This window comes from Archocentrus centrarchus, chromosome 15 (genome assembly GCF_007364275.1).
Source record: "Archocentrus centrarchus isolate MPI-CPG fArcCen1 chromosome 15, fArcCen1, whole genome shotgun sequence".
NCBI lineage: Eukaryota > Metazoa > Chordata > Actinopteri > Cichliformes > Cichlidae > Archocentrus > Archocentrus centrarchus.
Window position 1 is genome coordinate 2,138,880 of NC_044360.1, and position 26,427 is coordinate 2,165,306.

General features: G+C 43.0%; 1 protein-coding gene across 1 annotated transcript; it reads left to right on the forward strand.

Moving 5' to 3' along the window:
• The first annotated feature begins 824 nt into the window (after nt 1-824).
• On the forward strand, nt 825-25,914 carry LOC115793067 (TBC1 domain family member 12-like). Its single transcript, XM_030747801.1, has 13 exons — nt 825-2,279; nt 10,801-10,936; nt 17,731-17,855; nt 18,770-18,852; nt 18,939-19,056; nt 19,141-19,247; nt 19,507-19,590; nt 19,706-19,800; nt 20,360-20,431; nt 20,536-20,664; nt 20,777-20,886; nt 21,169-21,427; nt 21,507-25,914. The coding sequence occupies exons 1-13, from the start codon at nt 1,132-1,134 to the stop codon at nt 21,576-21,578; spliced, it is 2,538 nt and encodes an 845-aa protein (XP_030603661.1). The 5' UTR covers nt 825-1,131; the 3' UTR covers nt 21,579-25,914.
• The last annotated feature ends 513 nt before the right edge of the window (nt 25,915-26,427 follow it).

Genomic DNA, 26,427 nt, shown 5'->3' on the forward strand with positions numbered 1-26,427 from the left:
ACCACCAATCTGAGAACATGGATAGATGGTCTGGTTTTTGGCTTGTAGCAGTGCTGCTGTTGATGGTGCTGAACTCTGCTGGGGCCGAGATAATAACCAAATTCTTCACGCCTCTCCCGGTCCCTGAACGCATCACCAGCATTCTGTGGAAATATGAAAAACGCCTGCTGCCTGGGAGATGTTGACCTGGCATATTTCAGCAGGTTTAGAGACCGTTCGCACCAGAACGCTGACACTGGGGTGGTGGAAATCCACAACATGACCACAGCTGATGATTTTTATGTATTCAGTGGAAATCAGTGACCAGGTCCAGAGTCTGGTTTATCAGGCCATGGAGACCCATCACGAATCCGCTCTGCAGAGGGGAGTTTGATTGATTAAGGCTTGTAAAGCTTAGAATCTTTATTAATTTCTTTTAATAAAAGCCTTTTTTCTCTTCTTCTGTTTTGACTCTGGGGACCTGCAGCATTTGTAAAATACAGACAGAGGAGGACACCCTGTGAGGAGAGATTTAAAATCCAACCAGTGGAAAGTTGAGGACATTTCATGTACAATTTAATTTCAGTTCGTTTTCCGGTTTTAAAAGCCTGGCTTTATTTTATTTCAGTCAACTAAAATCTTTTTCACTTGTAGATTTTGGTTATCTGTGATAACTTTGACTCAGTTTCCTTTTTTCCACGTTTTTCTTTTTTTTGTTTCTTTTTTAAACGGGGTCAACGCGGGTTTGAGGTGCAGTTACATACATTGACCGCAGGGTGTCGCCGTAAACCTCTTCAGCGAATCAAAACAGAGTTGTGGGGAATGACGTCATTGTTGGGGAATTTTCAAGATGGCGCTGGACTGTGTCCGGGATACCGCTGCTGCTGCGACGAGCTAACCGTCGGGGATTTAATTAATCTTCTGCCCGGTGGCGACGCAAAAAGCTGGTGTGAAACGTTCCCTTTTCTGCTTTGGACACCAGACACGGATATGTTGCGCCGGGCGTGTGTCAGGTAGCCTTGAACCGGCTCTAAAATGCAGGTAGCCCCGTCCTCCCAGAACAACAAAACCTGCTGCTGCTGCTGCGGAGCTCGGCCCACCGGCCAGGAATTTACGCCCGCGGCAGAGGCTCGCTTGGCGGACTGAGTAGTCATGGAGACGGCGAGGGAGAACGGAGGGTCATTTGGAGTTGACTTGAACGAGAACGAAGAGGGAGAAAGAGATGGCGGAGGAACGGGGAAATATCCTCTCAGAGACCGCAGCATCGCGCTGCTAGCCGGGGTCAGCGGGGGTCAGGACGCTGGGAAGGCTCTCACCGGTAACGGCAGGAATGTAAACAGTGACGCCTCCTTTAAAGGGGAGATAATGCTGGAGAGGCTCTTTCTCGGGCAGGTTTCGGAGGTCTGTGGGAACCACAGCGGCCTAAACGGGTTCACTGAGGAGGAGTTGCCGGTGGTCGCGCTGGAAGGAGGAGGAGGAAGAGGAGGTGGAGGAGGACTTGGCCTTGAGGGGACCACAGCTGCTTCCTGTCCAGCTGTGCTTTCTGTGGAGAAGATGCGGGGGGACAGCGAAGGGGAAACCCGGGACTCAGACTGCGTTACCCCGGAGGGAGAGGCCACGGGAGGTGGGTGTCTCAGGACTTATCTCCCCCGCCATGAGTTGTCATGCGGGAGGAGGAAGCACCGGCGGAGCTGTCCCTGCACCGCAGGGGTAAACATGCCTAACGGAGCTGTTGACAGCTCTGAGGGGGATGTAGGGTGGTTTCCCAAGCAGCAGGTTTGCTTGTGCAACTGTGAAGAAGTGACAGTGGCCAACGGTGGTTTCCACACACGTGAGCAGGGCCTGGACTTGGGCTGCTCACCTGAAAGCACCCTTGACTGTCAGTTTAAGTCAGAGTCTAGACATGACAAGGGTGTCGGGTTATCAAGTGCCAAACTCCCCTCTCCCTGCCCTTCATCCGGTGCCAGCCCGCTTTCTGAGCCCAACATCAGGGATGAGGAGGATGATGATGATGATGAGGGCTTCAGCGACCCCAGCTCACCTCCCGTCAGGCCGCAGAGTCTGAGGACTAACCCCAACGTGGCTGTGTCCCTCAGCTGCGACGCCACCCCGTTGTCCCCTGAGGATGAAGAGTATGGGGGCTTTTATTTTGAAGGGTACGATGAAGACCTGAGGGGCGTTTTGGAGGCGGGTCGCAGGCAGAGCGCCCCGGACAAGCTGCCGGACCTGGATCAGGACCGGGACGGCTCGGACCCCAAGCAGATGCCAAAGAGGTTCGGCATCGCAGATTTCTTCACCAGGTAAAGTGAACAAGTATGATGAAGCATGCAGGGGAGGCAAGGACACCCCCTCCACCCGCATTTATTAAGACAGGAGTAAACAACATAAACACCACTGAAATAGAATAAAATAAAGATTTAAAAGCTCATATATTGACTTTTGTCAATGAGACTTCAGTTTGCTTTATTAAAATAGCCCAAACTAGATAAATTATGCATTTTACATATAACAAATACTGATTTTATTTATAACAGGTTGAAACTCCAAACAAATTTGTGGAAACAACATAAAGACCACTGAAAAACATAAAATACTCACTTTTCTTCCTTTGTTTATCCATCACCTTTAAGTTTAGATTTTAGGGAATGAAGTTTGTAATTTAAAGAGTACAGTGACTAAATAAAGACTTTAAAAGGCCATGCATTAATTCCATCCAGTAACATCCTAATTAGCTGACCCTCATCTATCTTTGAGACTCTTGACAGATTCGTCTTTTTTTTAATAAATAAAGAACAAAAACACCACTGAAAGATATAAAATACTAACTTCTGTTCCTTTGTGCATTCAAATCCAAATTTCAGGGACTACAGCTCATAATTTAAACCCAGTTCCTGAGTGTTGAACTTGAAAAGTAGCCTCACAAATGTGTTCTTATGTCCAGCAGTGACAGTCCTCACTTTTCTAGCTTTCTGAGATATCCAGAGTATCACAAACTGAGATACTGTGGGTTAACTCCGCATTAAATATCAGTTTCTTGTGTTAAACATGCGACCTGGCTGATGAACTCATGAGTATCAGAGCTGCTGTGTGGGGCCTGGATGTGAGTAAAATCCTGCGTGTTAATCATGTCTCAGTTCTGTATGTGTGCAGTAAGTGATACAGCAGGGCTCAGCGAGCATCGAGCGTGCAGCCTCTTTCCTCGGGGCTTCGCTGCTCCCTCTGCTCTCTTTTTATTCCCGGAGTCATTTCAGAGCTGATTCGTCACACCGTTTAGCCTCCGTACAGCTGCCCAGATGCTGTGACTGTCGGTCCGTCAGGCGTGAATGAGATTACATGCTCTCAGTTCCTGAAAAGCTGATTTTTAGACGTGTCACACGTGGCTTTGAATAAACCCACACACAGGTGGCTGAACTAAAAGGCTCTGAGCTCTTTGATGAAGCCAACTTTTTCGACTTTGTGCCAGAATTAAAGCATCGGAGCAGCAGCACAGCAAGATTTTTCTTTTTTTAGCCAAAGAAATGAGTCATCCTGAAGTCAATGAGAAGGTAAATAAATAATAAACTCAGCTTTAACCCTTCATTTACAAAGTCTGAACAATTAAAATATGTTTTATTTGCAAAACTGGAGATGTTTAAGTTGTGGATCAGTGAATTATTTACTACTTATTTCCTTGCTCTCCTGGTGCTGGAGCAGAGCTGTCTTTGTTTATTTATTTATTTTTTTAAAGCCTTTATTTTACCAGGTAAAAAGTTTGAGAGCCACTTCACATTGACAAACATGACCTGGCCAAGAGGCCCCAATAGAATCAGGTCCGCTACACATAGATACACATTAACATAAACATGTAAACCTACCAAAAATCAATCAATCAATCAATCTCCCTCTCACTCCTTGCTGTGTTCATTGGGGGAGCGAGTCGAGAAGCTGTCACTGACTCAGAGGGCAGTGACTCAGTGACAGTTAAAGCCGGATTTAAGCCTGAATTACGCTTCTGCGTTGGGTCTTTGCAGGGCCTACGTATGTAACCCAAAATCAGTCCCCCTCTGAACCCTCTTTGTAGAGCTACAACGTGGCTCACGGCATTTATGGTTGTGTTGGTGCAGTGTGTGTTAATTACCTTGTGGTTGTGTACTGGTGGTTTGTGGTGCCGGCTGACAGATTAAATAAAATGCTACTGCTTTTTTTATTCCCTTGCTGTCTGTTTGGGGGGCGTGGCCTATCATTCTGTGTACTGCAGGTAACACGTTGACCTCATGTAAACCCACTTCAGAGAAACTCAACGATCCGAATGAAAGCAGTTTCAAATAAAAACTGCTTTGTCGGATCAGAAATAAAGATGGAAAATGGTTTTAATGTTTCCTGAAAGCTGCCTTTAAATATGACCAGTGAAGTTATATTTTTGCATTTTATTTCAGTCTGTTTTAAGTCAGCTGTTTGTGAAGGCCTACCTGTTGCTTTAGTAGAAATCATGGAGCTATTTTTCCTGTATTGTCAGTTTTCAGGACCTTATCACCCAGCCCTGCTATCTACAGTATCAAACCTAGAAGGTGCACACTGTTGTTTTGCATTAAAAGTCTTTACAGAAATCCTCAGTCGTTGCAGTGAGTCTTCAGGCTCGTAGCGGACCAGAAACTGTGTTTAAATGTCTCAGATCGCCTCCAGTTCCCAGCCTAACAACAGGAAGCACACAGGGCCTTCTCAGAAATCAGAGGGCAGCAGGTTTGGTGATGAAAGCAGCAGTAGTGGTGGTGCCAGCAGTCGCCTGCAGGCTGATAACTGAAGGGCTGTTTGTTCAGAGCTAACTTTATATCTTTGGCTTAAATAGTTGGTCCGTTTTCTGTCATTCGACTGATTAGATTTGGGACTGGAGTCAGTTTTCCTGTTTGTCTGCTGTAACCACAACACTGCTGGCGGTTAGGACGTCCAGATCCTGTTAATTTGGTCCCGGTGTTGGACCCTGCAGGTTTTAATCATATCCAGGAGGGTCTGGTGCCGTGCTCATTGATTACGGCTGTGTCAGAGCCAGGAAGTGTGGGTGAGGTGGTATGTGTTCAAACTGCGAAGGTTTTTGATCGATGGTGTAGAAGAGATGGTGTGTCAGTAACTGATGATTAACCCAGCGCACCCAAACAGAACACCGCTAACACAGTGTGATCAGTATAGCAGGGTTGTAGTCTCAAGGTTGGTGGATATGTTCTCATCCTAAATGACCTCATTGGTCAAACAGTCCCGGGCAGCGGTGGGCAGACCACCGGGAGCTCCACGACGTGGCCGGCTTTGTCGAGCGGTCCAGTTCGGTTTATTGTAACTGCTGTTCGTTTTCTTTGGCTTCACACGTTTCTCCTGTTTGTCCACCTCAGCACTGGTGCTAATGGTCATTTTCTGGAGGTAGTAGTGCATTACATACTGCAGGAGGCCTGAAAACACAAGGGTGAATTTGCTTTCATTTAATTCATTATTTAGTGAAGTTTAGGCACCAAAACTACTTGGATTGTTTTTGACTTTAGAAGGAAAAAAACAGCACATTTCATATCCGTGAACAAACAGGTTACGTCTTCATCACTGCTCCACATTTTTCCATGAGCCCAGGCTGAAACATCACAATAACTCTGGAACTGAATCAGGACATGAGGCCTGCACTCAGTTCAGGTGATTTAATATGCTGCACATACGTGCCTTCTACAGTTACGTGTAATTGGTTTGAGCAGAAAAGGCTGCAGGTGAAGGTTGGTTTCCTGTTTTTATTGTGTTGTTACAAAAGGATTGTAAGCTGGAAGCACAGCCCTGTTTCATACTGTTGAACTGATTGCATGATTTCATCCCTTGTGACTTGGACAGCGACTCCAACAGCAGAACATATACGTTATATTACGCTGACAGTCACTGGAAGAACTCCAGCTTTCCTCTGAGCCACATGAGGAAGTGAAATAGAAAGAACAGCAGCAGCAGAGTGTTTCTTTAAAGTTTAGTAGCATTCAGAAAATTGAGGGGATTTTTCTCAGTTTGATTTATGAACTAGTAAAATCGTGTCTGACTGGCAGGTGCAGGAAAATCTCTGCTAAATCTCCGTCTGGGTCTGGGCTGGTTTTTCGGTTTGGACGCGAGCCTCTGCAGCTGGCTTGAATGTCACGCCGTCTCAGAGGAAATCCAGACAGACGGAGCAGGAACGGAGGAGAAAACAGCCCAGCTGGAAAAACTCCACGCTGGCTGTGTGGCTCGCTGAGCTCAGGGCAGGTCAAGCAGGGTCACATCCACACATCACGAATGCAACCGGGAGCGCTACTTTAAAGCATACCTGTTCTGCTTTTCCTTATTTCCTGTTTCAGTGGTTGATGTTCATGTTAAACATGGTCAGTGGGGTCAGTACAAGTAATCCATGTGGGCCAAAATCAGTCTGTTTTAGACAGTTTTTTTCCTGCTCTCTTCTCTTTCTGCTCAAACCTTCTGTTTGTGAGGGGCAGCCAAGCAGAAGAAAGTTGGCTTAAATATAAATGATGAACGTCTGTTTCTCCCCTCAGCCCCAACCGGTCTCAGCAGATGACCCCCCCTCCCTGAGCCTGGTTCTGCTGGAGGTTTCTTCCTGTTAAAGGGAGTTTTTCCTTCCCACTGTCACCAACTGCTGCTCATAGGGGGTCATTTTTACTGTTGGGTTTCCTCTGTAGGGTCTTTACCTACAATATAAAGCACCTTGAGGTGACTGTTGAGATTTGGTGCTGTATAAATAAAATTGAATTGAATGGTGAAAGAGTCCAGCCTGAAGCAGTCTCCAAGAAGCTGTGCTCACATGATGCTTCTAATCAACTGTTGGAATAACACTGAACCGGTCTTTAATTATTTAAGATGTTCGTTAGTTCTGATGACCTCTGTAGTTAATTATTTATGCAGTCTGTAGTGCAGTCTCTGTGTTTCACACAGAATTGTGCTGCATTTGTGATGGTAGCAAGGTGCAAAAAGCGGTGCACCTGCACTTCTTACAATAGTTCCATAAATGATACCTTAAATACTTTAACAAGAATAAATAATAGGCGATAACCAGCTGCGTCTCCAGTCAGTTTTTCCCCCCTCTGACTCCCAGCTTCGTGGACTGCAGCCCCTGGTCTGCACTGCAGCCTCGATCAGCTCAGCATAGTAGCTCCAGGTCATCGCCTCCTTCAGGCTCTGGTTAGTGACCCTCCAGCTTGTAGCAAAACAGAATCAGGTTCATGCACTAAAAACTCTTTGGTTAGGTTTGTCTCAACCGCCTTCTGTTAAAAGTTTGACAAAGTTTACCAGAAGAAAAGTGTTTATCCCACAATTTGTACATTTTTGTTTTACAGCTCCATACAGCGTGGGCTGTTTAAGGATATTCTGTATACACAGAATATCCTTAAACAGCCCACGCAAGTGTGTGTGTGTGTGTGGGGAAACACTGCGGTTAGATCCTATCACACGTAAACCCCACAAACACAGCCACAGAGGACCTGCTGAACAACAGAGCAGCCACAGTGAGTTCTGAACAAGGCTGCTTCTGATCTGAGCAGCAGTTTGATGAAACCAGCACAAAGCAAAGCACCGCCTTTTATTCTGGGACGGAGCGGGGACACGCGAACCTGCTGCCTTCCTTCTTCTGGCTGATTTAATCAGCGGTTTGGAGAAGCCTTGCAGCACACCGTGAATTAACCTCTCACTTCTTTTTGCCTATAATTACACCAAAAAGTGTCACATTATATGAGTTAGAGAGCATCTCCCCTCTCTTAGTGAGAAAACAACTTCTCCTTTTTCTGTTTCTGTAGTTTCTTTCACTCGTTACAACTGCAGCCACAATAGAGGAAGAAGAAAAACACACAGGCCACTTTTTTCTTTTTTTTTTAACCAGTGTCTGTCACAATCTACGAGTTTGTTTGGTTTAATCATGTAAGTCAGCATATCTTCAGTGCGTGCTCTGAGCTGTAGCTCTGGGACTGTTATTTAAATGTGGCTTTTATAAAGGGGTTAATTAGTTTCTTCTAGCTAACAGAGCCGCCACAAAGAAGCACAAAAGCCAGTGAGAATAATCATTTCTGATAAGCTGCAGCCAGTTATTTTTATATTTGCTAATCTGGATTATGGATCTGTCTTGCTTTTTTAAAATTTCTGCCTAAAAGCTCTTACATTTTCTTGTGTTCTTCATTTTGCATTCATGGTTTTAATAATTTATATAAAACACTTTGAGTTGCCTTGTTGTAGATGGATGCAGTGCAAGTCACAGTGAATATTTCCATAAATGCGCTCCTCACACCGATCTAATAATCTAAATGCACGATGGAAACAAAAACTTAGATCTGATTGTAAGGGAGATGTTTTCCTTCTAAAACTTTGCGCTGGTACATCAGGAGTATCCTTATTAGTCCTGGTATTAGTAGGATTTGTATTTTTTGGATGGAGCGACAGTCTCTGTGCCTAAAAACTTTGGAAAGCAGCTTGTTAAACATGGCAGAGAATCACTAAACTGAGACGGTGTTTTAGGTGGGGCATTATTTACAGACTGACTGAATGAACGTGGCAGCTCAGTGACAATGACTGTAGATGCACAGATGCCCATTAAATAACAACTGGCCAATCACCAGATTTCCAGCTTGTTTTCTCATTAACGCTGGTGAGAGAGCACTGCTGTGTTTTTATGTGGAGGGTGGATAGTTCTGCCTTAACGAGTGCACGTTAACCCCCCAGTACTGGGCTGTACTGTGGAAAAAAACAATGCACAGCAGTGAAGATGATGAGCGTGCCGGTCTTTGAAGCGAGCGCTCGTTTCTGCCGCTGTGAGGAAGCTTGACCGTGCAGAGCGGGAAGGTGGGACAATATTTGCTCTGCTGTCTCTTTGGATTCATGTGTGTGTCTGTGTTTGTTCTCTTTCCTACCTCCAGTTCCTCCTCCTTCCCACTGGCTGACCAGCAGACTGTTCCTCTGACACAGATGTAAAACTGTTGATCTGGCAGCTTTTTAAAAGCTTCTTTTTCCTCTGGCATCATCTTAAAAAAAAAAAAAAACTGCTGCAGCTGCAACATCAGGATGCATTTACCACATTACGTCTTCCCTGCATGTCTTTCCTTGTTTGTTTGAGGAACTGAAATCGTCTTCTGCAGCTTTTTTGACCAAAGTTTACATTCTTCAGAGATCACTGGACTTCTAATGAAATGGGAAACTGTCAGTATGTTGCAATGTCTGAGTGATGGGGAACACTTACAGGAATCAGTTTAAGGGGAAGACGTTTTCTCAGGTTTTATTTACACTTTAAGCTGAGCTGAGCACATCTTTTCTACAATAATAACTTCAGTACATTTAATGAAGCCATGCAAAGTCTGACCTTCACACTGTGGATGTTTTCGGACTTACAGGCCGTCAGATATACTGGGTACGGGGTTGAGGTACAGGAGAGATCCACTTTTCAGGGCTGAAAAACACATTTAAACTAAAAATCCATTTGAAACCCACTCCAAGTGTCACAGTCTGAAGCCAAAGCCTCGCTAACTGACATCGGCGTGATGGGATATGTGGTAGTTTGAATACACTGCAGCAGTTTAATCTCTGTGCCATAGAGGAACAGAAACAAGCAGATGTTTGATCTGCTTTCTGATAATTCACTGGAGAAAACCTCACAGAGTGCATTGTGGGTAAACCTCCAGGCTCATATCTGCATGTGGGATAGGTGGCTGCTACTCACAACGTGTCAGAGCGTATGAAAAGCCTCCTTTTCACCTACATTTGATAGCAGGATTCCTTCAGGGTCTGAATGATTTATGGAGCCTATCCCTGATGTCACAGGGCCGGAGGCGGGGCGCGCCCTGAGCAGGTCATACGTGTGTTGCAAATCCCAAATGAATAAATAAAAGAGGAATTGGGAATGTGAATAAGTAGGGAATTAATAAGAATAAGATTTGAAAAGTGAAGTCGTTCCTGCTTTTGTTTAAATGTTTTTTTTTAATGCATTTTTTGTGTATTTATTTCAGCTAGATTAGTAAATGCCTCGATTCTCTTTATCAGAGAACACCATTTCCTGACCTCCAGTAGGCAAAAGGTTGACCTTACAACACACTTTGAATTTGCAACCTAAGGCAGAAAAGCAGAAGAAAATAGAGAAATAGTGCACAAGTTTGGGGAAATAAAGAAAAATGCATACAAAACTACTTAAACAGTTATTAATAAACAGTAAATTAAACTGGAAGTGATTGAATGAAATGGGACTTAGTATAAAGTTAATTACTACCCACTTTTGTTTTTAATAATTCTTTTTGCATAACATTTGTTTTTTATTTTATTCAACTATTCAGCAAAGACCCCGATTCTGGTTAACTCCTGATTCAAGGGCACCATTTCCTACCATCTGTCCTCCTCGAGGCAACGAGCTGACCTCATGTATGCAAAGAAATGTAAAACAAAAAATACAAAAACAGAAGAATGAGTTTGAGATTTTAAATATCAGATAAATATACAAATACCAAGAAAGACAGATTTAAAAATGATTAAATTAAGAATTCAAATGAGGAAAGTGAATAAAAAAGAGAAGAAGCAGTTTGTCACATTTTATATGTTTTTATTAGTGCCAAAATAAAAATACACATGTAAAATGATTCAATTAAAAATAAAATATAAAATTAAATGGGAATGTAAATAAATATGGGCTTTGTGTCACACTTCAAAAGTTAATTAGTGCCTACTTTTATTTGTAATATTTTTGTTTGATTTATGGTCATTCGTGTTGTTTGTGCTTTTGGCAGTAACAGTCCTCCATATGTTCGTGCATGTTTTTAAATGTAAAGACTTCCATTACTGAGATCAGTCTCTGCTTTCTGCCTTTTCTTTCAGGAGCCTGTTTTCTAGGAAATCCAAAGAGCCCAAAGCGACTTCCCATAATTCAACAGGGTGGCGACTGTTTGGCAAAACAGCAGTCAGAGAGGGCGATGCGAGTAAAGACCTCGCCTCCACACTGACCACACAGCAGGTTGGCTCTTTAAACACACACACATTCATATCATCATCGTCATCATCGTCGTCCCACGCAGGGCGGTTAATCTGCTTCTAGTCACAGTCGGTCCTTTAAAAGGAGACGAAGCTCTCCTGGCTGAATCATCCTCGCAGAAACATGAGCTGCTGTGTTGGAAAATCAGATAAACACTGTAAAGTAGAGGCGTTAAAGGAGCCCTGCAGGCACAACAAAAGCTCTGTTTACATGCGCCGGTACTCACTGTATGTCCTCGAGGTCCTCTCAAGAACTTTTTCCTTCTTCACAACAGCTTAAAACGCTGATTATGTTCGAGCAAATCGAGCAGTGTTTACCTGCACACTCTCAGCTTTCCTCTTTGCTTTTGTTGGCACCTTTTCTCCATCCTGGTTTTATGTTTTCACAGCACTTTGCACAGTGGGAGATGTGTAATGATATGAGGGGTTTTTGTCAGGAGTTCAGAGCCGGTATAACAGTACAATCATGACCTGTTCTGAGGGCAGTTTGCTGACCACATGATGATAAATGTCTGAATATCTTTGTGTTTCCATGTTTTAATAATTTAATAATTAATAATAATTAATTAATGTACTTATAAATATATATATATTAGGGGTGGGACTTTAGCGCGTTAATTACGATTAATTAATTACGGGGAAAATAACGAATGAAAAAATTTAACGCATTTTAATCGCACTTTGCATCGTGGAACGTTTCTCACTGCAGGAGTCCAGGCATACAGATTATATCGACGCACAGTGTGATAAGCGTGATGAGCTGTGTCCAAATTCATATCTACCAGCAGCTCGCCTCGCTAGCTGTCAGCTGACCGGACTATCCAGGTTCGCTTTAGCCGGAGAGAACGTCCGACTGCCGGCACATCATTTTCAACCTCCCGCTGGTTTTCACTGCTGAGTGGAAGTTAAACACAGACATAACTCATTCAGACAGGGGCGTGGTGGCCATCGGGAGGTTCCCGAACGGCCAGTGATCAGAATTTTTTTTTTTTTTTTACCCAATTAAGCACAGCAGCCTGGCTGCAGCAGCTCTCGTGGCCACAGGTGCAGTCCACACCTGCAAATAAAGTTCTCTTGTCTTAAAATTATGGTTTGTCCGTTTGCCTCTCCAAACCAAACTCCCGGGCTGAATTTTAACCCCAGCCCGCCCCTGGTTGGAAATTAATCTGATTTTGAAGTGTAAGCTCATGTATATTGATTCATTCATCAGCCAAACTTAAATCAATATTTCTCATGTTAAATACTGAAATGCGATTAAAATGCGATTAATTGCGATTAATTAATTACAAAGCTTCTAATTAATTAGATTAATTTTTTAAATTGAGTCCCAGCCCTAATATATATATTTATATTTATTATTTTTATATTTATTTATATATTTAAATATATATATTTAAATATGCTGCCTTCAGCGCAGGGATGGGAAATAAACAGCAGATTAATAATGAGGCTAATTAGTTAATAAAAGTGTTATTAAACATTGTCTCAAAGCACTTTATGCTGTAAGGTAAGAACCGTGCAATATTAAAAGAGGGAACCCCCCAACCCCAAAATGAGCTCCGCCTTCTTGGACGGTCTGTTAGTCCAATGAAGCCACAGCAGCCATATCATTGGTCAGATAATTGCATTAAAAAGACTCCAACAGCACAAACACGGTCCAGAGGTCCAGTTCAGGGACTCCAGTTAGCTGAGGTGAAGCCTAGCAGGCAGCTACAGCCGCCTGTGTCGCCATCCACCTGTCAGTCAGAGAGGCCACGCCCCTAATAATGCAAAGTTTAAGCCTTATTGCAGTTTAAACAGGTGGGGGTAGATTAGCTATAGAGACCAAACAGAACATCTGTAGCCAGCCTCAAGTGGATGTTAGAGGAACTGCACCCTTTGGGTTAAGTCCTGTAGGTTGATGTTTGGTTGTTAGTGGAAGATGAAGAACACTGCTTCTGCAGTCCCATCTCATGCACTATATGCTTTAATTGTGTACTCGAGCAACCTGAAGCCTTTAAAATTAAAGAGGATCTCATCTGTCAGTCACATTCAAAGATCTCTACTGGAACCTCTGCAGGGGTTTTTGCTCCCATGCACAAACACATTTCCAGTCCATCCAGGAGATGCTGATGGGGTTTTGGTCTGGCCTCTTCATGCACGTTCCTCCAGACCAAAGTGGAAACCATTTTTCTGCTTTGTGCATGAAGCCATTGTGATGCTGAAACAGGAAAGAGCCAAACCTAAAACAGTTTCCACTGAGCTGGACACACACATACACACTCACTCACACTCTTACTGTATCTGCATGCTGCAGCAGGAAGATCTCCCAACAACATTTAAACTTTGGAACATACTGGGGTGGGTCAACAGAGTCCCATAGTTGTAGTGTATTAGCATCATTTTGGCAGTTACACTCTCAGAGCAGATGCTGTGTTTCTGCGCTATTGAAAGGAAACAGTTTAAGGAAGTCGGCCCTCCTCCTCCTCCTCCTCCTCCTCGGCAGCTTTGTGTCTGACGTGTCAGCCAGCCTAAGCCAGACCACATCTGGCCGGCTCCTTTCCCAGTGAATCATCTGACTCCGGCTGCCATCATGTGAGCAGAGTGAGTGGTCACACTGTCTCGCTCTTGCTCAGGGGCACTTTGGTAGGATGACCTGTGGCAGCAGAGGCTCCTGAGTGCGATGCAGCTGTTGCACTGGTTGACTGATGCGAAAATGTGTGTAATTAAACTCAACCAGAGGAGGAAGCTGCTGCTTGTGTGTGTGTGTGCATGTGTAATCATCTGCCTCCTCAGCTTCAGGCTGTATATGTGTGGCTCAGCCTACACACACACACACACACACACACACACACACACACACACACACACACACACACACACACACACAGTAAATCCATTTTACAGCCTCCTTCCAGCCGTTATGTTGGTCATAAACAGATGCAGGCTAGCAGCGTTAGCATCAAGCTGGAAAATACACATCGTGTGTGCAGATGCAGCTTTCACTGCAGCATCTGGACTTTTACTGCTTGTAAAACCTTGCAGACATAAATACCGTGAATACTTGAAGCTTTTTTTGGGGTGTTACAGACACTCAGCCTGCAGCAAACCAATCTTTTCGATACTTAATAAAATGTCAGAAGAAATGGGGGATCCCCTTTCAGAAGTTCAGAGAACCCAAGCAGACGTATTCAGAGGTCTTAGCTGTCTGACTAAAAACAAAAATACTTAATTTATAGTTTGTAACGGCTCAACTGCCTCATCCAAAGATGGCCACTACTGGCTCTAAAAATGTGGCGTAAAAACAGTTGGTGGTGTCATGGTGGCTACATCCATCTTTCATCTACAGTCTGTGTAACAAACCAAAATACACACTTTACCGTAAACTTCAGAAAAGGAGAGCAGCACATTTTCACATCTGTGTGCTGCTTCTTATCAGCTGACTGTTCATTTCAATCATAAGTGTGTCCTCAGCTGTTTTTCTGACGTTTTCAGCTGTTTGGGAATCATTGGGTCAGCCACAGGATGTATTTTTCCCAGCCTCTGTCAGAGTGTGACCTCTGTCTCCCCCTGCTGGCGGCGGCCACGCTCAGAACTCGGCCGATAAAAGGCCCGTTGTTCTGTTGACCCCACAGCTGTCCTGTTCCTGTAGACAAGCGTTTTATTGTGCAGGCTGAAACACACACACACACACACACACACACACACACACACACACACACACACACACCCTCAGTGATACTCTGTGCTGAAGCTCGTGAACGAACACTCTATTTATTCTGTAGCTGTGAATAATATATCAAAAAACTTTAGAAATGTTTTCAGGGTTGAAGTGATCGTTTCATCTCTTTGTGCTCCAGAGAATTTTACGAATTATTAAAGAAAAGCAGTCCTAGGTTAGGTTGTTATTTTCCATTATATTTAATTCTAATGTAAACATACAGAGAGCCACACATTACAAAGATAAGAATAACAAAAAAAAAAAGAAAAAGAAAAAGAAAAATGCCCATAAAAATAATTGTAAAAAAACCTGCAAATTATTGCATGAAAAGATTGTAGACTGAAGCTTTAAGTTTTTATATGAAACACATTTATAAACAAAGTCCAAAGAAAATTGTAAGTTAAGAATAAATAAACTGCTTCATAAATGATCATTATAAAACTTTACTTATCTCCTTGTGTTTTTATCGCCCACAGTCTTAATTCCTTGTCACAAGTTTACACCTTTTACTGATATTCAGCTGCTCAGCAGATCCTCTGCCTCCATCCCAGCATCCTCCTCTGCCACACCAACCCTCTGCATGTCCACCTTCACTACATCCACAGACCTCCTCTGAGGTCTTCCTCTTCTCCTCCTGCTGTTTCTAATCCTGTCCATCCTGCTCATTCCCACTGATCTGAGCATCTTCAGCTCAGCCTCTTGTCTTTTTGTGAGTGCCACCGTCTCCAAACCATCCATCACAGCCGCTCTCACCACCATCCTGGAAACCTTCCCTTTCACTCATTCATTCATTCATTTCATTTAAAAAGTGTGTATAGGTATAGTATATAGAGTATAGTGTATAGTGTGAATTACTTTTTTTTTTTATTTTTATTCTTCTTATTTATATGTGTGTGTATATATGGTTGCAGGTACAAAATACATTTCACTGTGCATTGTACTGTGTATAACTGTGCATGTGACAAATAAACACTATCTTATCTTATCTTATCTTATCTATCTTATCTCTTGCTGCTCTCCTTCTGTCACAAATCACCTCTGACACGCGTCTCCACCCTGCCTGCACTCTCTTCTTCACCTCTTTTGTGTTTTGGATGGTTGATCCCAGGTATTTAAACTCATCTACCTCCACCACCTCTGCTCCTAGCAGCTTCACCTTTCCACCTGCCTCCCTCTCATTCACCCGCATGTATTACATCTCAATTCTACTTTCATTCCTCTTATCTCCAGTACATCCCTCCACCTGCTCCGTAAATCTTTTTTAACATTTGTTTTTTAAATCATTGATTTTCCTGAGTTCATACAGATTTGTACATTAACAGTAGTCACCAGGGTTATTAGAGTTAACGAAAACGAACGAAATAATGAAAACTGAAATTGAAAAAACATTGTCGTTAACTGAAATAAATAAAAATTATAATTAAAAGGAAAAAACGATAACTAACTAAAACTGAATTGTGAGTTTACAAAACTAACTAAAACTAAGTGAAATTATCGATAAACTGACTTTCATTTACTATTTTTTTTTTTAAAGCCTTGTGGATTGATATGAAATCATTTTTTCCGCTCTCTGAGTTTAAGCTGGGAGCGCCACAGGACAACTGTGTGAGTGTGTGCGCATGTGTGTGCGCTCACTGCGCTGGTCCACAGAGTAATGGCTGCGGTCTGCCAAGAAAGCGGCAGAGTCCCGTATGGAGGTTCTTTGAGTACAAAAGCACAGATAGAATCTAAAGTCTTGTTGTGGATGATGAAAAATGTGCGGAACATTTCTCAGTCAGGAAAAACCAGCAACATCAAAGTCCAGCTGAGAAGCGCACAACAGAAACCGCTCTGATCCTACCAGGTAACCTGGCCTGAGCCTCTGGAGAAACGGGACTACTTGTCGGGTCCACACAGCCCAGAACGTTGTGACTAAACTGTCAAACTGTCTAATCAAAGCATCAATATAAGGACTCACAACTGTCAGCAAATTCCTGGTAGGAGACTGCAGAAACTATCAGGATGGACGTGAAGGAATGAAGAAAGGGGAAAAAAACAGGGACAAATATGTTTGCAGCCAAAAAACTGAGCACAAAGAGCGAGGACCAAAAAAGAAGTCCCAGCCTGCGCTGCATATAAAACACCTGCACACGACCACAAGGTAATTAACACACACAATCCAGCTACACAAGCATAAATGTGGACATGAGGTCAGATACTTCCGTAGGTTGTGTACAGAGGCCGCAAAGACCCTGCAAGTTTAATTAGCAGCATCTAACCGAGCTAGCTCCAAAACAGAAGCAGCATCAGGTGGTGAGAACATCAGGATGCAGCTGGATTTGAGCTTTGACTCCTTCAAAGAGTTTGTTTTTGTCAAACACCACATGTAGGCGTTATTAATCTGCTGCACTGATGCTGAACTTTATTGTAGAGTTTATTGTAGAGTTTATGGAGTTTGGGAGTTCATGTTTTTCTTTGTTTCTCCCTGCTGATGTTCATGTGTGTCCTTAATATTACACACATTTAGCATGTCTTGTGAACAGCTGGTTGTTGAATATATTTCTTTAAACGGTATCTTTTGTCAAGTTTTCATTACACAATAGTCACTTTTGTGCCTTGAATCTTGCACCTGATCAGGTATGAAAATACTAAAACTAATACTGAAACTAACTGAAACTAAGCATGAAACCAAAAATAAAAACTAATAAAAACGAGAAAAACCACTCTGAAAACTAATTAAAACTAACTGAATTAGAGAAAAAAAAGTAAAAACCAACTAAAACTAAACTATAATGTAAAATCCAAAACTATTATAACCCTGGTAGTCACAATAAAACCTTTGCAAAAGCAGTTTTTCTAAAATCTTGGAGAACTGTGAAAGCCCAGAAATTGAGATGTTTATTTCAAATTTTATACGTTGGAACGACACTTCATTATATTTCTGGTAGAAGAGCTTTTAAAGAGCTCAGAGAAATGTAACGTCAAACATCCACAGCTCAGTGACGACTGCGTAAACTGCGTCTGCTCGGGAAGATAATGTGAGATGATGTGCTCATATGCTTAGGAAGATAACACGTTTCTTTCTTTGGTGTCCTCAGGAGGAGCCGGTGAAGGACTCCAGCGTGTCCTTGTGTCCTCAGCGCCCCCTGGCTGCAGGGAGGAGGAAGAACCTGGAGTTTGAGCCTCTTTCTACCACAGCTCTCATCTTAGAGGACCGCCCATCGTAAGTTCATCTAAGATCTGTTGTTGCCCACCGGGCGGGTGCTGCGGTGTTTGAGAACGTTTTGCAGTAGAGTCTTCAGTAACCACTGACGTGTGTGTGCTTCTGTGTCTGTGGTGGAAAAGACTGTCTTGGTTGTGGGTTACACACTGCCGTGTTTTTTAACCTCTGCTGCTCGGAAGCCTTTTAAAAACCAGCCCACATTCCCAGTGATTTAAGCCTCACATTGATTTAATAATACTGTGTCTATTATGTCACAGTATTTGCTGTGAAACTGCTTAAACGGCTTACCGATTTCATGAATCCGCCACTTTTTTCTTGCAGCGATTTTCAGTTAGGCCGAAGCTGCAAGTAGACAAGTCAAAATATTCGGTTTTTGGGTGCATTAACCCACACGACGCCTTACATCGCCCCCCGGCATCAGAGCCTCTTCGAAGTGCTTGTTTCTCTGCCGGTACATAATAGTATCGCTGCTATCAAACTACAAAAATGGCCGAACGGGGTGGAGTGGAATGCTCTGCGACCTGGAGGGGGGCGGGGCTGAAACGTCTCATTGACATTTAAAGAGACCGCACCAAAACGAGCTGCTCTCAGGCGTAAAAGAGGGGTCTGTGGAGCTGCAATACCGAGGAGTTCAGACCAAAGCGCTGCAGTTCTACTTTATATAGACCACAATGAATGATTTACATATGAAAAGGAAAGATTTAAAAGCATGATATGTCCTCTTTAAATTGACATCGAGTCCTTGCAGCAGGTCAAACAGAAATCTGCATAAAACAGTTTAAAAAGCTTCAGGATGAAGAGAGGTCACTGTCACAGAGACACAGAGCTGTGTGTATGTGCGGCCGAACACCTGACAGGAAGTTTAAAAAAAACCAAACTGTCCAGCTGGCTGAGTCTGTCTGTCCGTCCTTCAGGAACCTCCCGGCCAAATCTATGGAGGAAGCTCAGAGGCACAAGCTGGAGTATGAGGAGATGGTGGCAGGAGCCAAGAGGAGAGGTACACACACGCGCACACACAGATTGAGATTTTATTGGCTGCTGCTCTGCTTCAATGATTGGCTCGTGTTGTCATGTGTCCCACAGAGCTGAAAGAAGCCCAGAGGAAGAAGCGTCAGATGAAGGAGAGACACCGGCAGGAGGACAGCATCTCCAACGCAATGGTCATCTGGAACACCGAGATCCTGCCTCACTGGGACTCCATGTACATCTCCGCAGCTGTCCGTCTTTGTGCGTATGTTTGTGTGTGCGTGCGTGTTTAACTCATTGTGTGTTTGTGTGTGCGCAGGAAAGGGACGAGGCGGGTCAGGGAGCTGTGGTGGCAGGGCCTTCCTCCCAGTGTCAGAGGAAGAGTGTGGAGCCTCGCTATCGGCAACGAGCTCAACATCACACCAGGTGCAAACACACGCACACATATAATGCACCTTTGATATTAATTCCTTAAGTATATTTGCTGCTGTGAGTGTCTCAGGGCAAACGGCGCTGTTGCCTTTTGTTTATTTAAAGCATTATTAGTCCCAGTGCAAGATTTTCACAAAAAACTAAAATCTGACTCAGTGTGTTATTACAAAAGAAAATGACACCTTTATGGGTGTTTGTGTGCCTCTTGCAGCTGAAGTCTTACAATTGTTGTGGTGTGCTCATGTTTCTGCAGAGCTCTATGAGATCTTCCTCTCCAGAGCCAAAGAGAAGTGGAGGAGTTACAGCGAGACCAGCTCGGTAAACGACAGCGAGAGCGGTACGACGCGACGCACCGTCGCTCTTTAACACCAATATTCAGCTCCAGTTTCTGCATCCTGAAAATAAAGGTTCTAAAATAATCAAATCAGCATGTTTTTGTTCCCCCCCCTTAGATGGAGGAGCATCTCTGGCTGACAGAGAGTCTAGTCTGGACCTCATCAAGCTAGACATCTCCAGAACCTTCCCCTCACTCTTCATCTTCCAGAAGGTAACACACCATTAACAGGCAGAAGATGGCTTTGCCTTTCCACCTGCAGTAGTTTATATTTAGCGGTGTGTTGTGGGACCTACAGACAGCTGTTGGAGTTGTGGCCTTCAACTCACACATTAAACAAATCTGTCTTCTTTTAGCTGTGCAGTACTGCTAAGAGAGAGCCTGTTTCTCCCCTCTTAGGCTCTCTTCATTGGTCCTTATCTTTGCTCACTTCCTGTTAAAAATGAGTTCTTCCTCCCCACCATCGCTGTGCATCGTCTGATTACTGGAGTTTTCAGCTTACAGTACAAAGCCACCTCAAGTTCTGGTGCTGTGCTTGTGTGCTACATGAGTTCAATTTTCATTAAGGCAGAATCAGCATGAGGAGGAGCTGGGATAGCAGGTTATTATAGTGTGTTCACAAAAAACTGAAATCTCTTTAGTTTGAATCGTTGCCATGATACATCAGTCAGGTGGGTACATAGAAGTAATTAGGTAGATATTCATGTGGCTGGATGGTTGGATAGAGGTTTGTAGTTGTGTCAGCTAATGAGCCGGGGCTTTCCTTCTGCAGGGCGGTCCGTACCACGACCTCCTCCACAGCGTGCTGGGCGCCTACACCTGTTACAGGCCCGACATTGGCTACGTGAGTAAAAGCATAATGGTTGATGAGCTGTTACCAGGCAGAATTTAAAAGTCATTCAGTGTCTCTTTAATGCTGACCCGAAGTGTCCGTTTGTGGCCTTTCAGGTCCAGGGCATGTCCTTCATCGCTGCTGTGCTCATCCTCAACCTGGAGGAGGCCGAGGCCTTCATTACCTTCGCCAACCTGCTCAATAAACCCTGTCAGATGGCCTTCTTCAGAGTCGACCACGAACTGGTACGAGTTTCTGATGTTTTATAAGACGGGTGTGTCACGTTCTTAAAAGTGAAGGATTTGTACTTTTACACTGTGATGAATAAAACCTTTGTTCTCCCCGTGTTTCTGACAGATGTTGAAGTATTTTGCAGCCTTTGAGATTTTTTTCGAGGAGAATCTTCCTCGTCTCTTCAGCCACTTCCAGACCAACAGCCTGACCCCTGACCTCTATCTGATTGACTGGTGAGTTAATAAAAATGAAGAAAAAAAGCAGTAAAAGCCTTTTGGGTATTTTTACTGCTAAAGGAGCAAAATTCCATTTAAGCTGTCAGTAAGTTTTAATGATTTAAATATGTATTAAATGCTTTTTATTGCTGATATCTGGAGAAATTGTAACTTATCTTCAAATAAAACCTAGAAGCAGGTGATCCAAAGGCCACCCTGGACCATTCCCTCCACCCTCCCCCTGCCCACTCTCTTGCTGTCAAACACAAGCTTAAAGATGCAATGTTTGTCTCCGTGCAGGATCTTCACTCTGTACAGTAAGTCCCTCCCTCTGGACGTGGCGTGCCGGGTTTGGGACGTCTTCTGCCGGGATGGCGAGGAGAGCTTGTTCCGGACGGGTCTGGGAATCCTGCGTCTGTACGAGGATGTCCTGCTGCAGATGGACTTCATCCACATTGCGCAGTTCCTCACGCGCCTGCCGGAGGACCTGCAGTCGCACACGCTCTTTAACGCCATGGCCAGCACGCAGATGATCAGCAGGAACCGCCGCTGGGCTCAGGTCAGCCTCGTGGTCAGAGCTGAGGGCGAGGGCAGCAGTTAGCCTGCAGATAAAAAGATAATCGTGTGTTTTGTTTCAGGTTTTTTCTGCCTTGATGAAGGATGGAAATAAAGAGACAGAGAAAAACACGAGTCCAGCTCTGAGAACCTAACCCCGATGCTAACTCCAGCTTTATTCAAACTAACGTCTAGCTTTGGGGGTGTCTGAGCTCATGCTAGCTCACCCTGCCACCAACCACCAAGGCTAGCTGTGTAGCTTGAAGCCCCGTAGCCTGAAGCTGAACTGACTCCAAAGGCTCAGCTACGAAGCTTGAAGCGGAGACGAGCCAGCCGTGGAGGCGGGAGCGGAGCTGCTCGTCGGGTCCGTGGAAGAAACTCCTGTAACCTCTGCTGGGACCAGACGTGGTTGGTTAATCCTGATCTTCAGCTGCCAGTCAGTATTTCTCACAGATGGCTGGGAAGAAAGTCTAAAAGCAGCCCGACTCGGGGCTCCTCCATGTCGGGGCACCACTAACACCGAGCATCAAGCCCTGTGTAATTCTGTAGACTCTAAATCTAACTGTAGGTGCTAATGAGTTTCTAAAGGCTTCAAACCTCTGTGGCTCAGTTATTAATGTGGGTCCTTGTGGTTTTGAGTTCACAAACACTTTCATTGGCTGCTTTTTTGGTTGTTATATTAGCTTCAACAGGGAGTGTGCACTACTTCAATCTGCTGGCAAAACAAACTCAATCCAGTGATTTCTTGGTTCATATTTAAGAGGAGGCAGTCAGTATCGCTAAAGCTGGAGAGTTCACACCTGGAGAAACAGCATGACAGGGTGAACTGTCCCTTTAAGGACAAAACAGGACCAGAAGATAAAAGTGAACCATTGCAAAAGATTTAATTAATGAAACTAAAAGAAGTATTAAGTAGTTTTTCTTTAAGTTAGGGTAATGATTCCACTTAACTGTTAAATTATCCTAAATGTGTTCTGAGGGGAATATTAGTGATACTGCTGGTGTTTAACCACGAAACTAAAAGCGCATGATGTCACTAAGCTTAAAATTATCAACAGAAAATTTGTGGGCGGACAATAAGTTTGTGCTGACAAGTGGGCCATCCAAGCTTTAAGACCAGATTTCCTTTCAGAGCACTTTACCCTGCAGCACAGACAAGGAGACCTACAGGCTTTCAGCTATTAGTAGTTTAGGCTTGAAAAATGAAGCTTGTTACGCTTTGCATCAGATTATTTCTTGCTTGGTTATTAAAAAAAAAAAAAAATTAAACACACACACAGACCTGCATACAGCAGAGTTGAGCTCTTTGGACCATTTTGACTGAAATGACTCCAGGAAAGTGCTCGATCTCATCACCATGTATGCGAGCAACATGTTGGATGTTTTCTTAATCTTCTCGGAGTGACCAGCGATAATTTGGTCCCCGTTTTCAGCCTCCAGATTCAAACATCCTCTGGTTCTCGTCTTCTTAAACTTGCAGTTTTGCTGCTTTTATTTGTTTTTTTATTGACGTAAATTAATTGGACTGTTTTTTTACATTCTGATCTTCTGCAGAAATGTCAGAGAAAAAAAACCCTCAAAATGGACCAACCACCGGAGCAATTTTCTGACACAAACCTGCTTCCAGCTTCTCGAAGTTTAGTGTTTGAAGCGGTGCTCCAACACTACAAGTTATTTTTCAGAGCATGAATAATGAGAGCAGTTTTTATTTTTTTGTTAGACCAACAAAAGTTTGAGCAAAAGTCGAGGCGTTTTGCTGCTTTAGCCTGCCTACAGGCATCTGCAACCTGCCTCCAGTCCATCTTATTCCATTCCTGATGCGTTTTCCATGTTTAAGTGTGTGGCGTTCCCAGAGCAAACAAATATAATACAGCAGAGTGGGGAATAATCTCCTGACAGCACTGCTTCTTTTTGGACATCAGTTAATTTAAAAAAAAAGAGCCCATTAACTACCCGATTAGCTGATGACAGCAGTAACCTGAGGACGCAGATGTGACTGAACAAAGGTTCATCCTCTGCGCTCAAAGCTGTCATTAAAACAGCTGCTCCATGATAACGAGCAGAGTGTGTAAGTGTCTAAACTCTGGATTATTTTCTTTGTTGCTCCATCAGCTCGTGGAAACACTTCTGTGTTTAAACACTCCTTTGATTTACGCACAATACACGGTCTGTGTACAAATTCACTCACTACACAACTCAGATTTATCTGTGCAGCCTGTTTAAAAGCTGCCACAGGAGAGGACATCGTATGAGACGGGCAGTAACAGAAATATGTGCAAAACACACAAATAAATATAATGTGCTTAAAAATATAGTGGACGATATAGTGAGTTCTCTATACGGTCGACAGATGGTAGCTGTCGTAGACGTATCTACCATAACGTCATGTTTCTGGACTCAGCCTAAACAAGTTATCTGTTTCTGCTGGTAGATCAGTGATCAATAACATCCACATAAAACCCTTCAGTCCAATGAAGCCACAGCAGCCATATGATTGGTCAGATAATCTCATTAAAATGCTCCAACAGCACAAACACTGTCCAGAGGTCCAGTTAGCTGAGGTGAAGCCTAGCAGACAGCTACAGCCGCCTGTGTCGCCATCCACCTGTCAGTCAAAGAGGCCACGCCCCTAATAAGCAGTTCTAGTGGAACTGCAGTAAGAAGGAACATGCTGAAGAGCTCACTGTTTGGTCCTCCATACAGAACTCTACAAACAATATAAACACAACACTTGCTTCAGCTTCAGCCCTACCTCTCCATGACCATCTAACCACAACACACTACTGATGAAACTCTCCACTCACGCTCCAGCAGGGCTTAAACATCTGGTCCAGGCTGCCAGTGTGTAGAAGCAGAAAACTCACCCTGGAAGAAAGAGGAAGACATTAATTGTTCTTTATGTCCATGACAGCTACCAGGTGATCTATATTTTTGAAATAGTTGAGATGGGTAAAGACGCGATGGCTGAAAAACTGTTCCCAGACTCCAGGGTAGCGTCTTTCTGTGCATCGCACCCGTGAATAAGCTGACCGGTCAGTTATGATCAGTGTTCATTAAGTTTTTCCTTCAGGAAAACTACAGAAAGTCCCTTTAAAGCGTTACTTTACAGCGAGCCTTTTAACCGACGACGCTTTCAAAATAAAACTTGACCGAAGTGTTAATGAAGCACTTCATAATAAAAGACTGGAAACGGAGTCAGATCCTAAATTATCATTTTAAACACACTCCAGTGAAGTAAATTTCTTTTTGTACACTGTAACTCAAGTTAACTTATTATTAGAAGTATTATTATTAGTATTTGTATTGCAACCTTGTGCTCAAAAAAATATTTTGGACCATTACAAATTTTAATTGCATATAAATATTCAAATCTTTTAATGCAATAAACGTGATGTGAGACGTAAATAAAAGAAGAAAATCCAAACTATGCATAACTCATAACACGCGGTTAAAGTTTATTTCATTTTGTTTATGCGACAGCCACAACTCCTAATGCAGCTTTATGGAGGCGGGAGGTCTGTCCATAATCCATAAACTGATTCCCCCCCCCGACTGCTTCATGGTCCACTAATACTTAGTTGTTTTTTTATTTTTTTAAATCATGTTTTTAAGAAATAAGAAGACCTTCAAATCTCCTGTTTTCTTGATGTTTTTAAAGCACTTTTTGAAGATGAACTCTTTTTAAAACCTTATTAGACCGACTGCAGTGATGCTGCACTAACGAAGCTGCACTAACGGCCTGTTAATGATCCTTAAGGTTAATTCCCCTTTATGTACCAAATTTCTGTTTTAATAACAGATATTTAGTATTTCTTGCAAATTTGACTGTTTTTTCTTGTAATTTTACAACTGGTACATCGATGTGACCTGAATGCAGCGCGCAGGCAGCCCAGGTTTCATTAATCCAGCATCATTCAGTCTTTCTGGCTCCATGAAAAAGAGTCTTCTGGTCATTTTGGACTCAGTAAGCAGAAGAAGCGTGAACAGCATCCATAAAGATCCACCTTAGAACACTATCCATCATCACTTTGGGAAAACATCTGGGAAAAATGGAATTCTTAGCTTTTAACTGACAGAGTGAGCCGGCTGTCGCATTATGATTTCAATTAATCAAGTTACTAATTAAATGTGCAGGTGAAAGGAAGACAAATATTCAGTGTTGAGAAGTGAAATAAAGTGCAATAGAGTCTTTGTTCAGGCAGTTTAATTACCCATAATCCTCAGCAGGTTGGCTTCACTTTACATCGCATCACTCCAGATTACTAAAAACAAATATTCAGAGACGGGAGATTGTTGAGCTTATTCCTTCTTTTTAAGTTGATGTTTTCACATAAATCCATTCAGCTTTTCCTTGTTTCTGTGTTTTATGTCAGATTTTAATATTTTAATGTACAGTTTTTTTTTTCCCATAATGCCTTACAGGTGCTGTAAATAAAAATTGTTTTCATATAATGGGCACTAGTTAAACGTGTAAATAAATATCTCAGCAGACTCCTGCGTCCGCTCTCTTCTTTACAGTTTAACAGAAATGAATTCAGGACTTTACGGGTCAGCAGGAAGAACTTTATGAACATATATAAATTATTACATAAGAAAAAAAAAAAGGACCTTTAAATCTGGCTATTTTCTGCCTGTTTGTTCAGGAAAACAGGCAGAAAAAGCAAACAGGCAAAAAAGCAGATTTCCTTTAAATGTAATAAATTTGATAAAATCTCAAAAGATCAGATGATCCCACATTGGTTTAGCATTTTTTTTTTCACAGAATAATGTTAAAGACACTTTATGTAGTTAATATCTGCAAACTTGAACACAAATCCTCTCCACTAGGGGGCGGCGTTTCACCAGAGACTTAATGAAAAATGGAAAAAGAAAAAAGTTCATGACCTTGCTGCACCATCTTGTGGTAGAAATTGGTATTACATGAACTTCAGCTCAGCCTTAGTTCAGCTTTACATGATAAAGACGTCCTCACTGATTTCAGGCCCCCAAAAAGCATTTTTTTCT

What these genes read in the sequence shown, in the direction of transcription:
- LOC115793067 (XM_030747801.1), top strand. Translation starts at nt 1,132, where the DNA reads ATGGAGACGGCGAGGGAGAACGGAGGGTCATTTGGAGTTGACTTGAAC. An exon ending in ATCGCAGATTTCTTCACCAG is followed by an intron (nt 2,280 to 10,800) that starts GTAAAGTGAACA and finishes CTTTTCTTTCAG; the next exon opens with GAGCCTGTTTTCTAGGAAAT. An exon ending in CCACACTGACCACACAGCAG is followed by an intron (nt 10,937 to 17,730) that starts GTTGGCTCTTTA and finishes TGGTGTCCTCAG; the next exon opens with GAGGAGCCGGTGAAGGACTC.